At 51.0% G+C, this 17,484-nt stretch overlaps 1 protein-coding gene across 1 annotated transcript in view; it reads right to left on the bottom strand.

Annotated features, from left to right (window-relative positions):
- The window catches only part of RALBP1 (ralA binding protein 1), a 137,607-nt gene that overhangs the window by 25,885 nt on the left and 94,238 nt on the right, over nucleotides 1-17,484 (bottom strand). Inside the window, exon 10 of the mRNA XM_068105826.2 lies at nucleotides 5,475-5,598. Coding sequence (XP_067961927.2) covers nucleotides 5,475-5,598 — 124 coding nt within the window. The remainder of the gene's footprint in view (nucleotides 1-5,474; nucleotides 5,599-17,484) is intronic.

Genomic DNA, 17,484 nt, shown 5'->3' with positions numbered 1-17,484 from the left:
TAACAGGTCATTATCCGGCCTGGAAGGCAGCCATTGCATAATGGAATACCAAGGATACGCAGTGCTAGTTCACTTCTTTTTTTTTCTTTTTTGTTTGTATACAAGATCGAGGCTCGTGTAGGAGCTAACATCAATCACAAAAAAAAAAACCGACACATAAAACATACAAAAAAGGGAGTGGGAGACAAGATGGGGAGAGAGAGGGAAGCACACAAGTACAAAAGCAGAGAACAGGGACATCGGAAGATCTGTGGGAGGGAGAGGGCTTGGGAGGAGGGGGCATGGGAAGGGGGGTGGAGGGGGATGGGAAAGCTATCTTACCATATCCAGGGTCATCGGCCTTATAATAAATAATATGAATTCCCTTACAAGGAAGTTCATTGCAGGAGAACGGCCATTAGGCCCATCAAGCCTGCACAATGGTTGCCAACCTACAGTTTGTCCATGCTCTATCCTTTCTAAATGCTGAGCATCAAGCAAGGAAGCAGCGAGTACCATTTTTAAAGCCTTTGGTTTGACTCGGCCAGTTTTGGCCTCAAACTGCTTTCAAGATTCGGAGCGGATGCTCCAACCATTACGCCAGCGAGGTTGATGCAACCTATTGCTGCCAACTGCAAATTCAGATATGAGACAAGGTTGCAGCCAATAATTTACACGAGTACCTTTACGACCTGTGCACTTTGTTTTGTTCTGGATTTTAAAAATATGTTCAAGTACCTTTCTCTTTTTTTTTTAGCAAACGGTTAATTCAGTTTTCTTTCTATCTCACGCACCGTATCCACTTGACGGAATTGCTCCAAATTGTTTTGAATTCAAAAAAGTTGTGAAACGTTTATAACTTCAACATGTAGAGGTCATTACATTTACATGGCAAACGTTACAGCAAGCCTCGTTCTCAGTGCCTTTTGACGAAGGTGGCCATATTGGTTTCCTGCCAAAATAAAGCACATAAAAAGACTATGACTAATGACTGCAATATAATAGCAAAGCTCTTGTTTTAATATGTTGTTCCACAAGAGTTCATAATGCCTTAAATACCTTATAAACCCAGGAACATCCCATGTAGGCCCTTTAATATTCCCAGAAGTTGCACAGTATGAAAACACAGTTTGCGCAAAGTGATTTACAAAACCCAATAATAAATATAAAGCCACCCTTCCACTTTTCCAGCAAGTGTTTCCACTTTTGAATTGCTTTCTGCACTTATTGAGGCCATGATGTCTTCAACTGCTCCAGCGGCTACCCTTTGGGTTACGTTTTCCTCCCCCCTGATTTACTACAGAACACAAACCCAAGTTATTATTGAGGCCTGGTTTATGCACCAGATCTCACTAAACAAGACAATACGAGCCTCACCCCTCTGGCAGAGGCCTCTTCAGGAAGAGTTCATTTGAACGCTCTACAGTCGACATGGTGCCATTTTTGATTTGACTCATCGAGTGAACACACAACACGATCAAGAAAAGACTGATCAGAGATTGCCAAATTTATTCTTATTTGCTCCAAATTTTTTGATCTTGGCAAACATAAGCGTCGACGTAAAAATATTGTTGTGGAAATGACACAGTGTGAAGCATTTAAATGTGACATTAAAAATGTGTCGCTTTTATGCAATAGTTAGATGACGTCAAACTCCTCCTCATGTCTGTTTCTAAAGCTATCATCCCTTTTGACCAGCTTTTTGACGTTTTTATGCCTCCGCCCCAAAGGTGGCCAGAGGCATTATGTTTTCGGGTTGTCCGTCCGTCCTTACGGGTTAAACTTCGTTTTTCTCAGCAACCACATGTCCTATTGAGACAAAACTTTCAAGGTAGGAGTGACACCCATGCAGAATGTTTTTATGATAATTGTGATGTCATAGGGCACATGGTATGGCAGCCATCTTGGATTAAACACAAATAATAAAAATTTATTTCTCGGAAACCGCTGAATGGAAAAATTTCAAACTTGGCACATTGTCAAGTACTCCCAATGGGGAACAAAAGCATGATAATTATGACATCAGTGAAGTGATATACCAGCCATAAATGTTTTAATCAAATGCCTTATCCGAAAAATCTGAAATTGCATGCATATGATCTATCACCCCTTTGTATTGAAATATTAAATTTATGACATCATAGGTCACATGGTTTGGCAGCCATATTGGATTTAACCTAAAACCTTTAAAAAAACTCTTCTCTCAAACCACCAAACTGTTTGACTCGAAACTTTACGCGTGTCTTAACTAGGCATGGCAATTAAAAGTTGATCACAAAAACGTCATTGGTCACATGGTGTGGCAGCCATATTGGATTGAAGGAAAATACTAAATAATTATATCTCTGAAACCGCTTACCCTATCAATGTGAAATTTTACAAATGTCATCCAACACCATTGTTACATATAGTTTGAAAATGATGATGTCGAAGGTCACGTGATTTGGCAGCCATCTTGGACAGAAAAGAAACCTTATCCGATCAATACGAAACTTCACAAACGTGATCCCCTACCCATACATATGCAGAGTGTACATTTGTAAGGTCATATGTCAAACGGTATGGCAGCCATATTTGCTTGAAAGCCGATATTAAAAAAATTCCCTTCGTGGAAAATGCTTCACCGATTGACGTGAAACCTGTCATGTCAGGTAAAAATGGAATACTTGAAAACAGCTGAAAGGATTTATATCAAACTTGCTTATTTTTAAGACAGTGAATGAGGGAATCGACCCATTGTTATGCGCAGGGATTACGCGGAGGCATATTGGCGACACAGTCGCATTGCTCTAGTTTCCCTTTGGAATCTGTCATATACCTGGCCTTCAGAAAATATTAACACCCCTTGACTTTTTCACATTTTGTTGTGTTACAGCCTGAAATTAAAATGTATTAAACGTAAATTTTTGTTACCGATTTACACTAAATACCCCATAATAAAAAGTGAAAACTTGTCTTTAAGAAATTTTTACAAATTTAATGAAAATGAAACACAGAAATATCTAATTTCCATAAGTATTCAGCCCCTTGAGTCAATATTTCATAGAAGCACCTTGGTAGCGATCACAGTTTCGAGCCTTCTTGGGGATGTCTGTATCAGCTTTGCATATCTGCATTTGAGGAGTTTCTCCCATTCTTCCTTGCAGATTTGCTCAAGTTGTGTCAAGTTGGATGGGGAGCGTTGGTGAACAGCAATCTTCAAATCTTTCCACAGATTCTCAATGGGATTCAAGTCGGGGCTTGGGCTGGGCCACTCAAGGACTTTCATGTTCTTGTTCTGAACTCATTCCATTGTTGCGTTGGCTGTATGCTTGGGGTCATTGTCCTGTCGGAACGTACATCTTCTCCGCAATCTAAGGTCTTTTGCCTTCTGAAGCAGGTTCTCCTAAAGGATTTGCCTGTATTTGGCACCATTCATTGTTCCCTTTACAAGTCTCGTGTTTTGGGTCTTTGGGGTGTTTTGGATCTTCAGGGTGTTTTGGATCTTCAGGGTGATTTGGGTCTTTGGGGTGTTTTGGGTCTTCGGGGTGTTTTGGGTCTTTGGGGTGTTTTGGGTCTTCGGGGTGTTTTGGGTCTTCGGGGTGTTTTGGATCTTCAGGGTGATTTGGGTCTTTGGGGTGTTTTGGGCCTTCGGGGTGTTTTGGGTCTTCGGGGTGTTTTGGGTCTTTGGGGTGTTTTGGGTCTTCGGGGTGTTTTGGGTCTTCGGGATGTTTTGGGTCTTCAGGGTGTTTTGGGTCTTCGGGGTGTTTTGGGTCTTCTGGGTGTTTTGGGTCTTTGGGTATTCAGGGTCTTTTTGAGCCTCAGGGCCTTGAAGGGTATTTTGGGTCTTTGGGGGTCTTCAGGGTATTTCAGGCCTTCAGGGGTCTTGGTGGTCTGAAGGGTCTTGGGGGAATTAAAGGGTCATCAAAGGTCTGAGGGGTCTCAGCAGTCTTAACGCAATTAAGAGGGTTAATTAAGAGGATGGTAATTTTATTTGAAGAAGAAGAAGACGTTTTCGTCGCATATAAACATACATACATAGCGACATAATGACATACTTAACCATATACGTTTGTTCTAGGATAATAAGATAGATCTATTATAATAAGATCTATTATAATAATGTCGAACAGAACACAGAACTTATTACAGGTAGATTCCCTATCGCGACAGACGAAGCATGTTACCTATTCAGATCTACCTGACTCTAGATATTACTTTACTCTACCGACATAACAATAATATATACCCGCCCTACGGGCGGGGCTTCAATTGGGAGGCCCAAATTAAAAGGCTAAATATCAGAAATTGAAGGCTTTTTTTTCTTTTAAACGATTTATATAAACATCCGTTAAATCTCGATCGGTGCAGCCGTTTGTGCGGCACCCGGGAAAATAACGTCATGCGGGAGCAAGTATCAGCAGGATGTGGCAGTGTGGGAGTCCACGTTTCTGATCCTACTTCATGCCGAAGTAGCCCACCACTTCTCCAAGCATTCCGCTCTTCAGATCCGCCATGACAGATTTAAGCTTGATACTGAAGACGCGTGCAGTTAGTCTTCCCGATGTCGTATGTACTCCCGATACGTGTTTCCTTCATTGTAAAAACTTCCAAATCAACAGTTAAAAGGAAAAAAGGATCCAAAACCTTGATCTTTTCTACCCCTTTTAATTTCACCCCAGATCCACTTTTTTGAAATACCGACTTCTTTCCTGGAAGTCCTAGCAGTGTCCATGTGTTTTTACACCCCCAAAACACACCCTCCCTCCCCCCCTTCCCTTGCCTCCTCACCCCAAGCCCTCACCCTCCCACAGATGTCCCGATGTCCCTGTTCTCTGCTGTTGTACTTGTGTGCTTCCCTCTCTCTCCCCATCTTGTCTCCCGCTCCCCTTTATTGTATGTTTTGTGTGTCCGTTTATATTTTTTGTGATTGATGTTAGCTCTTACACGAGCCTCGATCTTGTATGCAAAAAAAAAAGAAGAAAAAAAGAGCAAATACCTATTTTGCCACCCGCCCGCTCCCCTATAGATATCCATATTGAGTGCAGATTTTGATGCTGTCAATACACCTTCGTTAGGCATCAAATATGAAGCTTGTGACCAGGCTTCATTCAAGCGATAACGATTGAAGTGTTTATGGACTCGCCCACTCACTGACCTACGGACACACTGCTTGATCGCATAAGCTCTTCGGACTAAAGTCCAGGTGAGCTAAAAACGTTGTGTAATAAAGTCTGACTTATTGTAAAAAGTTTCCCATAAATATCTAAAATATATTACTATTTGATTATATGAGGCCCCCACTCGACGAACCTGAAGCTCGTACTTTCCTATTGACAGACATAAGGTTATCACTTGTCACAAATCACCACTTAAAAGATTGTAAAAATATGGGATGCTTCGAGAATGAAAGCTGAAGTCTCCATCAGAAGATTGTTGCCAAAAACGCTGTTCAGCTCATGCATTTTGATTCTGGCATAACCTGCTCAATTCAGAAACCTCACAAGAGAAGTCACCTCCAGTTCTTCATTCTGGCGCAGAAGTTCCTTTAGAATGAGCTGTAACTCTTCTTCATCTTCACTTTCACTCTCACTTTCTGAGCTCCATTCCTCCGTCTCGCTGCGCACTTGCTGCTGTCGGCTGAGAGAGAAATACAGAATTGTGAAGTTTGTTTTCGACAAGGCATTAAAGATGAGAATGACAGCTTGATTATGGCTTGGGATGGTAAGGAGTTTCCTCCATATGGCACATGTAGGAAGTAGGAGTAAGGAGAAGGGGAAAAAGGGAGATGTATGGCACAAAAGAAACAAGGGGGGGGGGGGGTCGGCTGTCACCCCTCCTCACCTGGATGAGGGGTGAGGGAGGGTCAAAAGTCTATGGATGTGGCATAGACTTTCGACCACTCCCCCCCCCCCCCCCCCCCCACTCTCGCCGCCGATGCTATGCCTCACATAATATATAAATGGCCCCTGGCGATCTCACTACAACTACCTCTTCAACAACAACAATTATTGCCCCCTTGTGGGATTGGCCAGGGATGGTTTTTCATGAAACAGTTGCCCAAGCTTGCCATTCAACTGAAGGTGGAGATAATTTATTTTAAAAAAAAATCAGGGTGCCGGCGATAACTCACCTACTCTTTGTAAAAGACAGTGTGATCTTTCATGCCCAATCACAATTGTTGGCAGACGGGACGCTGAATTTAATGTCCATCTGAAGTACAACAAACACATTGATGCCTCCCTCTGCAGGTGAAGCACCAGGATTACAGTTTACAGCTGGGTTGAGATTCAAACCAGGATACAAAGCTCAAAGGTGTGCGCACACCTCCAGGCTACTCTGTGAGCCCTAACTGCCCCCCTTGAGTTGTGCCACAGTACAATATCGTCACTTTTGTAATGTCATGTTTCTCAATCATCTCAAATTTAGAGTAATGTACCATAGTTTTTTAGTCTGTAAGGATAACCAATCAATGTGTTCACATTTGATGGAAAATTACACTGGTGTTGTATCGGAAGGACAACGACTAAGAGGGTTGGCGTCAGGAAGGATATCCGGCCATAAAAACATTGCCTCAAAAAGAGAACCATGACAATTACAACTACATATGGGCAGGGTACAGCCCGAAGTGGAGATCGGTTTCTGAGGTTTGGGACATGGAATGTAGGGACAATGACAGGGAGATCAGAAGTGGTGGAAGTATTGGTCAGAAGAAGAGTGGACATATGTTGTGTGCAAGAGACGAGATGGAAGGGAAGTGGTGTGAGAATGGTGAAGGGTAGGCAGGGACAGAAATACAAGTTTATGTGGCAAGGGTGCCCGGAGGGCGTGAATGGGGTTGGTGTCCTGTTTTCTGAGGAGTTTGTAGACAGTGTGGTGAGTGTGACTAGAGTGAGTGATAGGTTGATGATGGTGAAAATGATGATTGGAAAGCTCTTGGTGAACGTCATCTCGGGATATGCTCCGCAGGTCGGTCGGAGCGATGAAGAGAAGGACAAGTTCTGGTGTGCGATAGAGAAGCTGATGGAAAACGTGAAAGATGAGGAAGTTGTTGTGGTAGGAGGAGACCTAAATGGACATGTGGGAAGGAGTATGGACGGTTTTGAGGGAGTTCATGGGGGTTACGGATATGGTGTGAGAAATGGAGAAGGTGAAAGGATTTTGGAGTTTGCTGATGGAGCTGATTTGTTGATTTGTAATACTCAGTTCCAGAAAGAGGATAATAAGCTTGTTACATACACGTCAGGTGGGTCGATGACAACCGTTGACTACCTGATGGTGTGTAGGCGAGAAAGGGGGCACCTCCGGGACACAAGGGTGATCCCGGACGAGGAGGCTGTTTCACAGCACCACTTGGTTGTCTGCGACATAAGGGTGAAAGGTGCGAGGAGAGCTCGGTGGGTAAAGTACCAACCGAGAATGAAGGTGTGGAGGTTGAAAGAGGTGACAGTAAGGGAGGCATTAAAAGAGAGGCTGAGTAGGGTAGAGGATGATGTGGTTGAGCTTGAACGTGGTTGGATGTCAATAAAAGATAGTCTGTTGGGAGCCGTTGGTGAGGTATGTGGATGGACAAAAGGACCACCGAGGCACTCAGAAACATGGTGGTGGGATGATGAAGTTGGAAAGAGGATTGACAAGAAGAGGAAGAATTTCAAGGAGTGGCAGAAGGCGAAGGATATGGGAGTAGAAACAGCAGAACATGAAAGTTATAAGGAAGCCAAGAAGGCTGCAAAGAAAGAGGTAGCAAAGGCGCAGGAGGAATGTAGGAAAATGTTCGGAGAACGCTTGGATTCGGAAGAGGGTCGGAGAGCGGTATTCAGGATTGCAAAGCAGCCAGCAGAAAGAGAGGTGTGATGTGATGGGGGTGAGTTGCTTGAAGGATGAAGGGGGACAAATCGTTGTGGACCCAGATGGAATTAAAGGAAGATGGAAAAGATACATGGAAATGCTGTTGAATACAGAGAATGAATGGGATGGCAACATAGAGAGTAACCCAGTTTTAGGACCGGCAGAGAAGATAACTGAGAAGGAAGTCGAGGAAGCGATGAAAGCAATGAAGAGTAGAAAAGCGGGAAGGCCGACGGGAGTTGTGGGAGATACGTTGAAGGCAGCAGGAAGTTGGGGTGTGAAGAGAATCACAGAGATCTGTAATCTGGTGGGGAAATAAGGCCGCATTACAGTGGATTGGGAACTGAGTACCCTCGTCCCTCTATACAAGGGGAAAGGTGACCCTCTGGAGTGTGGCTCGTACCGAGCGATAAAGTTATTGGAGCATGGAATGAAGGTATTGGAAAGGGTGTTGGAGAGGAGGATAAGGAAGAAAGTGAAGATCGAGGAAATGCAGTTTGGATTTATGCCAGGAAGAGGAACGACAGACGTGCTTTTTATTGTGAGGCAGTTGCAGGAGAAGTACATGGAGAAGAGGAAGAAGTTGTTTCTTGGGTTTGTTGATCTGGAGAAAGCATTCGATAGGGTTCCACGCAAAGTATTGACATGGGCATTGAGGAAGTTAGGAGTGGAGGAATGGTTGATCAGAGTAGTGATGGCAATGTACAAAAGAGCGCGCACAGCTGTAAGGACGAAGGGACGGGAACAGTGGTGAGTTTGAGGTGAAGGTGGGAGTGCGTCAGGGGTCGGTACTAAGTCCACTACTATTTGTAGCTGTGATGGAGGTGCTGGCTCAGAACGTAAAGGAGGGTTTACCGTGGGAGTTGTTGTATGCAGATGATCTGGTGTTGATTGCGGAAAGTATGGATGGACTGAAGGAAAAGATGAACAAGTGGAAGGAATGTATGGAGACAAAAGGTCTGAAGGTGAATATGGGAAAGACGAAGGTGATGGCAAGTGGTAAAGCATATGGTGAGGTGGAAAGAACTTGGAAGTGGCCCTGTGCTGTGTGCAGAAAGGATGTCGGAGTGAACTCCATTCAATGGAGAAGAAGTCTCGCGAGACTTGGAGAAGTCTCGCGAGATCACGGCGAGGTCACGTCTTTTCGAAGCTAAGTGATATTTCTCAATCGTGTTTTTGTCGAGACTGTATCTATCTTTCGGTGTATGTACCTATAGCGTATCTTTTGGAAAATTTTCGGTGCTAATTTTTCGTACATGTATACACAATCGTCGGTTAATGGTATCGAGTATTCTGCGGCCTAGTACTCGTAGGCTTGGACTACCGTACCGTCTCCGACCTTGTGGTTTGTTTTTCTCTCAGCGATTCGTCGAATGCGCTGAAATTATTTTCGTTCACTGTTTCGTCCCAGTCGTTCACCCCGTACCTCCTTGTTTAATATCTGTACTCACAAAAAAAAAAAAAACAAAAAAAAAAAAACATTTCCTTCCCAGGTCTTATTCGTTTATTTGTTCTTTTTGTTCGTTCGTTCTTCGTTCGCGATCACGCGGTTAGAAATGTATAATCTCTCCCCTGAACAACTATTTTCTCTCATATATTATAATGTGGCGGACACAAAAGCCCACTGGCGTGGTGACATCATTCCACGCACCAAGTGGGCGGTGGCCACGCACCAGGGGTAGGCGTGGCCTCATGATATACACCGGGCGCCCAGCCCGGAACAGTACAGTGTTACAGTGCAGTCTTACAATAAAGACGTTTATATGTTACCGCTTGTCCGCTTCCTCCTTGCTCACAAGCAGCGCGCGTAACGCCGCGCTTTACTGGTGACCCTCGACGTTGGATCTGCCGTAGCGATCCTTCCGAACACGACGCCATGGCAATGGCGATTAAACTTCCCGAATTTTGGGAGGCCCAGGCCGAGGTCTGGTTCGTTCAAGCCGAAGCCCAGTTTCAGCTTCGGCGCCTCACCAACGACGACCTGCGCTACTGCCATGTCGTCGCCTCCCTCGGGCCCGGCACGGCCGCTCGAGTTGTGTCCGTCCTTCGCCACCCACCGGACGGCCACAAGTACGAGACACTCAAGCGGCTACTCCTAGCCACGTTCGGCCTCACGGACGACGCACGTGCCGACCGCCTCCTGGATCTCCCCGAGCTCGGTGAGACGCGCCCGTCGGTCCGAATGGACCATATGCTGTCCCTGTTGGGCGACGAGGCCCCCGGTTCGCTATTCCGGGCGCTTTTCCGTCGCCAACTTCCAGCGCAGGTTCGCCTCGCGTTGGCCGGGACCGGGCTAACGGAACCCCGAGCATTGGCGGCCGAGGCGGACAAGTACTTCGCCGCTTCGGACACGCGGGCGAGCGTTGGCGTGGCCGTCACGGCCTTCGACGCTGATGTTCCACAGCATCATCTTCTACAGCACGCTGATGTTCCACAGCATCATCTTCTACAGCACGCTGATGTTCCACAGCATCATCTTCTACAGCACGCTGATGTTCCACAGCATCATCTTCTACAGCACGCTGTGGTTCAGCAGCATGCTGATACGCACCTCGTGAACGCCGCCACGCCCCGCCCACCGCCGCGGCGAAAACCGCCACCGCGGGGAAACCCGTCGACTCCACCGGCCTGGCGGAGCCAGCCGCGCTCCTCCAGCTCCACCACCTGGTGCCGGTTCCACGCCAAGTTCGGCCACGAAGCTCGGCGGTGTCATCCGCCGTGCTCCTTCAACGGGTCGGGAAATGCCCGGGCCGGCGCTCAATTGTGGCGATGAGCGCCGGCCGTTCGAGCAGCCTGCTGTTCATAACGGACACCTTCTCCGGGCGCCGTTACCTGTGCGACACGGGAGCACAGGTGAGTGTCATTCCCGCCGGCACGTCAGACAAGCACGCCGCGGGTGGGGGCCCCGCGCTGCTTGCCGCGAACGGGACGCCCATCCGTACGTACGGAAAACGCTGCCTCTCTCTGCGGTTTGGAGGGCAGGTTTTCCGATGGACGTTCGTCACCGCCGAAGTGCCCATGGCACTGCTTGGCGCGGACTTCCTGTGCGCTAATGGGCTCCTGGTCGACGTCAAGCGCAGACGGCTTGTCCAGGCCGAGACGTTCAGCTCGCTCGCATGTGCGTTGCCCAGCTCAACGAGCGGCTTGCCAAGCGGCTTGCCGAACGATTCGGTTCCGGCCACGTTGGTCTGTACGCTTCCGGCAGCGGACGCATTCACCCGCCTCCTCGCCGGCTTCCCGGCCCTCACGCGGCCCACCTTCTCGGCGGGGGCCGTCAAGCACGGGGTGGCCCATCACATCCCCACCGTCGGGCCACCGGTCTACGCCCGGGCACGCCGCCTCGAGCCGACGAAGCTGGCGGTGGCAAAAGCGGAGTTCGCTACCCTGGAGCGACTCGGCATCGTTCGGCGCTCAGAGAGCGCTTGGGCGTCGCCGCTGCACATCGTGCCGAAGCCCGGCGGGGGATGGCGACCGTGCGGGGACTATCGCCGTCTCAATGACGCCACGACTCCCGACCGCTACCCCGTCCCCCACATTCAGGACTTTTCCGCCCGTTTGGCGGGCAGGTCCTTCTTCTCGAAGGTGGACCTCATACGCGGCTACCATCAGGTCCCCGTCAGGCCGGAGGACGTCCCGAAGACGGCGGTCATCACGCCATTCGGACTCTTCGAGTTCCTGCGCATGCCCTTCGGTCTGAAGAATGCGGCTCAGGCGTTCCAGCGACTGATGGACAGCGTCCTGCGCGACTTGGATTTTGTCTACGTCTACCTGGACGATATCCTCGTCGCCAGCGCGTCCCGCGAAGAGCACCTACGCCACCTCCGCACGCTCTTCGAACGCCTGGGCCAGCATGGCCTGATTGTGAACCCCGCAAAGTGCCGGTTCGGCGCCGCCACAATCGATTTTCTGGGGCACCGTGTCACCAGGCACGGCGCCGTCCCCCTGCCGGCCAAGGTGGAGGCGGTGAAGGGGTTTCCGCGCCCCCGCACGATCAGAGGGCTGCAGGAGTTCCTGGGCATGGTGAACTTTTACCATCGGTTCCTGCCCCGTATCGCCCAGCTCCTGCGCCCCCTGCACGAAGCTCTCCGAGGTAAGCCGGGCAAAGGCGACGTTACCTGGACCGAGCAGATGGACACGGCGTTCACGGGCGCGAAGCTCGCCTTGGCTAACGCCACCATGCTCGCGCACCCGGCGCCCGATGCACCGATCGCCCTCACCACCGATGCCTCGGACTACGCGGTGGGCGCGGTGCACGAGCAATGGGTGCGTGGAGCTTGGCAACCGCTGGCGTTCTTTAGCCGGCAGCTTCGCCCGCCCGAACGCCGTTACAGTACCTTCGACCGCGAGTTGCTCGGACTTCACTTGGCGGTCAGGCACTTCCGCCATCTGCTCGAGGGCCGGGCGTTCACTGCCTTCGTCGACCACAAGCCGCTGATCTTCGCGATGGGCAAGGTCACCGAGCCGTGGTCGGCCCGGCAGCAGCGTCACCTCTCGGCCGTGTCCGAGTACACGACGGACATCCAGCACGTCGCGGGGAAGGACAACCCGGTGGCGGATTGCCTTTCCCGGGCCGTCGCCCACGCAGTCCACCTCGGCATCGACTATGCCCGGATGGCAGCGGACCAGGCCGCTGACCCCGACGTCCAGGCCTTGCGGACCGCCGTCACGGGCCTCCGCGTCACCGAGGTGCCGTTCGACGGCGCGGGGGCGGCCCTCTTGTGCGACGTCTCCCTCGGGTGTCCTCGCCCCATTGTGCCCGCGGGCTGGCAGCGCCAGGTGTTTGACGCCATCCACGGCCTGTCCCACCCGGGCGCGAGGGCCTCCCAAAGGCTGATCGCCGACAAGTTCGTCTGGCATGGCCTCCGGAAGGCCGTCCGCGGCTGGGCCAGGACGTGCCTCGCGTGCCAGCGCGCCAAGGTGCACCGGCACACCCAGGCCCCGTTGGCCCCGTTCACGGTGCCGGAACGCCGGTTTGACCACGTCCACGTGGACCTGGTGGGACCTCTGCCCCCCTCGCGGGGTTTCACCTACGTCCTCACCATGGTGGACCGCACCACCCGGTGGCCGGAGGCCGTGCCCTTGGCGTCGACAACGGCGGCCGATGTCGCGCAGGCTTTCATCGCCACCTGGGTCGCCCGGTTCGGCGCCCCCTCAGACATCTCATCCGACCGCGGCCCCCAGTTCACCTCGGAGCTCTGGGGGGCGGTTGCGCAGGGGCTCGGGGTCCGGCTGCACCGAACCACGGCCTACCACCCCCAGGCTAACGGCCTGTGTGAGCGATTTCACCGCTCATTGAAGGCTGCGCTCCGGGCCACCCTCCGCGACGGCGGCTGGGTCGACAGGCTCCCCTGGGTCCTGCTGGGCCTCCGGACGGCGCCCAAGGAGGACCTGCGCGCATCCGCGGCGGAGTTGGTCTTCGGGCAACCGCTGCGGGTGCCGGGCGAGTTCCTCCCCGACTCCACGGCACCATGGTCCGCGGCACAGCAGCGCTCCGCTCTGCAAGAGACCGCCCAGAGGTTCGCCCCGGTGCCAACGGCATGCCACGGGCACCCACCGACGCACGTCGCCCCGGAGCTTCGCACGGCGGAGTACGTCTTCGTCCGCCACGATGCCCATCGGACACCACTGCGGCCCCCGTACGACGGGCCTTTCCGCGTGCTGGAGACCGGGGCGAAGCACTTCACCCTGGACATCGGCGGTACTCCTGACCGCGTTTCGGTAGACCGCCTCAAGCCGGCCCACCTCGATGTGGACCATCCACCGCCAGTGGTCCGACCCCCACGTCGGGGCCGCCCTCCTGCGGGCGGACCCCCGGCACCGCCCAGCCCCGCCGCCACGGCGCCCCCCGGTCCTGCACCCATCCCAGGGGCAGCCAGGGGCATCCCACCTGGTATCCCTGCACCCCGGACGCCGCCGATCGCCAGGGGGCGCTTCGGCCGGGTCATTCGTCTGCCCCGCAAACTGGCCCTCCAGGTGCGCGGGAATTCTGGGGGGGCGCGTGTGGCGGACACAAAAGCCCACTGGCGTGGTGACATCATTCCACGCACCAAGTGGGCGGTGGCCACGCACCAGGGGTAGGCGTGGCCTCATGATATACACCGGGCGCCCAGCCCGGAACAGTACAGTGTTACAGTGCAGTCTTACAATAAAGACGTTTATATGTTACCGCTTGTCCGCTTCCTCCTTGCTCACAAGCAGCGCGCGTAACGCCGCACTTTAATAACACCCTTTTCTTCTTTTCCTACAAAAGGATGCTTTCGTCTTGCTCACCAAATCTATTCATTCCAAAAAATATATATAATACCATCTCTTACAGTTCCTCCTTTCTACATTCCCTAAACTATCCAGAACTCCATCCCTCCTCCAGTGTCCTCAAATGTATTTTTGACTCGAAGGTCTCAAACTCATTTTGCAAAAAATGTTCGTTTCCCATGAATCGTACACTTTTCAAAATCCAATCTCACCCCTCCCCTCCAAATCCTCCCCATCACCCATCCCTTTCAAATCTCCCCCCTTGCCCCTTCCTTCCCCTCCCTCCTAAACTCCCCCCACACCCCTCCCCTCCGAGACTCTCCCTCGCTCCTCCCCTCCGAGACTCCCCTCTCACCCCCCCTCCTCAAAGCATCCTCCCTGCTTCTTCCTCCTTCCAACTTTCACCTTCATCTCCCCAAACCTTCTGCCTTGCTCTTCCCCCTCCTCAAATAACACCTCACTGTGCCTCACCCAATCTCCATCAAACCTTTTGCCCGCCCCATTCTTCCCTTTCTCCAAGCTATTCTGAAATCTCTGACACACCTTCAACAGCTCTCCCTACCTCTTCCTCCTCTTCCACATCTTACCCTACCCCTCCCCCCCCCCCCCCCTGTTCTGGACCTGATGCTCCCCCTTCCTCTTCATTAACGGTATGGACCTCAAACATCCGGGGCCTTCGCTCAAACTTGACTGACCTCTCCATACAGGTTGCTTCTGACAAACCAGATGTGATCTGCTTAACAGAAACTTTCCTCCTTCATGATGTCTCTGATGCCTTGGTATCTCTCCCAGGTTACTCCCTCCTCCGGTATGATAGACCTGAGCCTCGTCCTGGAGGTGGGGTTGCTATCTTTATAAAAAAACTCTCTTCCTCACTCGCCCTCCACTGCCCTCTCTCCACCTCACCCCCAGGAATACCTTTGGCTACGGCTTCCCCTTCGCTCCCACCTTTTGTTCATATGTGTGTTGTACCGTCCACCAATCAGCGATGACTCCATCTACATCTCACTGTCTGATAATATGGACCAACTTCTATCTACCCATCCCAACTCTCTCTTCCTCATATGTGGTGATTTCAATTGTCACCATGCCAGTTGGCTGGGTGTGGGTACCTCTCTCACCAGCCATGGCTCTTCAGCAAAGGACTTCTGCGACTCACTGGGACTGACACAATCTGTCAATTTCCCGACCCGGATCTCAGTCAACGGAGCATCTTCTCTTCTGGATTTGGTTATGACAAACTTCCCTGAAAATGTCTGCTGCTCTTCTTCTGCTCCAATCGGCTCATCTGATCATGTGCTTGTCAAAGTGGACATCTCTCTGACCATTCTCAGAGAGCCTCCTCAGCGTCGACGAGTCTGGCATTTCACTCAGGCCAACTGGCATGGTCTTCAAGCAGCCATCAATCATCTGGACTGGTCTCCCATCTCTACCGCCTCTGACATCAACTCATCCTGGGAATTCTTTCAAAGTAAATTGCTCTCTCTCATGCACAGATTTATACCATCTCGTCTTCAGTTGTCATACCCTTCCTCCCGTCCATGGTACACGGAATCTTGTGGTGAGGCTGTTGCCCTGAAACAACTTGCTTTCGTCTCCTGGAAAGCAAATCCAACGGAAGGAAATCTCATTTCCTTTCACAAAGCCCGAAACAAGTGTGTGTCCACCCTCAGGAGAGCCAGGAAACAATATCTCACCATTCTCAAGACCGAACTCTCTTATCTGTCTCCCTCTTCCAAATCCTGGTGGCGTCTGGTCAAATCTGTTTCTGGTGTTTGTTCCCCCTCCATCCCCTCCCTCACCTCAAACGGCTTAACGGCTGACTCCGCACGTGAAAAAGCTGAATGCCTCAACTCTGTGTTTGCCTCTAAATCTTGTGTCCCAAACCCATCCCTCTCTGTACCCACCGTACCCAGTCGTACCCAGCTGCTCCTGGACTCTGTGTCCTTTCCTCCTGACAAGGTGGAAAAGTTTCTGGCAACCCTCGACTCTGATTCTGCAACTGGTCCTGACGGCATCAGCCCACGGGTCCTAAAATCATGTTCTTCTGCACTTTCACTCCCTCTTTCTGTTCTCTTCACCCTCTCTTTTGCTCAAGGTCATCTGCCATCTGCTTGGAAATCAGCCAACATCACCGCTTTGCACAAAAAAGGTGCAAAAACAGATCCCAGCAACTACAGACCAATCAGCCTCCTCCCAATTATCAGCAAAGTCATGGAATCCATCATTGCTTCAGATATTAAATCTTTCCTCTTCTCCAATGGCTTGATCTCTGATCATCAATTTGGTTTCAGACCTGGTCACTCTACTCTGGACATGCTGCTTCTGCTTTCTCAACAATGGATGGAGGTCCTCAACGCCAAACAGGAAATTAGAGCTGTCTCCCTCGACATATCACGTGCCTTCGATACGGTCTGGCACCCTGCTCTGCTCTCCAAACTCTCCTCCTTTGGTATCCATGGAAATCTCCACGCATGGCTGGTGGACTTCCTCTCTGGTCGTAGTCAACGTGTGGCCCTGAATGGGTTTCTCTCATCTCCTCTTCCTGTTCAGGCTGGAGTTCCCCAAGGTAGTGTTCTGGGCCCTGTGCTTTTTCTGGTCTTCATCAATGATCTCTCTGACTCTCTTGAAAATCCTCTCTATCTCTTTGCTGACGACTCTACTCTCTGTCGCTCCATTCCTCATCCCTCAGATCGGCAGTCTGCAGCCTCCTCACTCTCTGCAGACCTGGACAAAATCACAGACTGGTCAAACAAGTGGAACATGTCTTTCAATCCTGACAAATCTCACACTCTTACAATGTCTCTCCGAAAGGACCGACTGGACAACCCTCCCATCTACTTTCTCAACAATCCTCTCCAAGAAGTTCTGTCGCTCAAGCTTTTGGGTCTCACTATCTGCCATGATCTTTCTTGGGAAAACCACATTTCCAAGCTGGCCTCCAAAGCCAGTCGCCGACTGGGCATCCTCCGTCGTGCGAAGTCCTTCCTTGGCACACCTGAGCTCCTCACCACATACAAGGCTTTCATCCGCAGCTCAATGGAATACTGTTCCCCCCTCTGGGCTGGTGCTCCTGCCTCACACCTTGCTCGGCTTCACGCTGTTGAGGCCAAAGCTTTCAGAATCATTGGAATCTCCTGCGATGTAGTCAATGCCGAGGGCCTTTCACTCACTCACCACAGGCAGGTTGGTGGTCTTTCTGTCTTCTACCGACTCCTCTCCGGCCTTGCTCCCCCAGCTCTCTCTGTGCTCTGTCCCCCCAATATTCCTTCAGGTCGCACAAGATCTGCCTGCAACCCTCTTCTGGTTAAACTGCCAAAGTCTAGGCTCTCTGCTCACCTTCACTCTTTCATTCCCCTTTTCTCCCGCCTCTGGAACAAACTCCCCCACTCCCTTCAATCCCACTCCTCCCTCCAGGTCTTTAAA

The sequence above is a fragment of the Myxine glutinosa genome, chromosome 2 (assembly GCF_964187855.1).
Source record: "Myxine glutinosa chromosome 2, kmMyxGlut1.1, whole genome shotgun sequence".
Taxonomy (NCBI): Eukaryota; Metazoa; Chordata; class Myxini; order Myxiniformes; family Myxinidae; genus Myxine; species Myxine glutinosa.
Note: the sequence above shows the minus strand (reverse complement) of the source record. Positions and strands in the feature narration are given on the sequence as shown.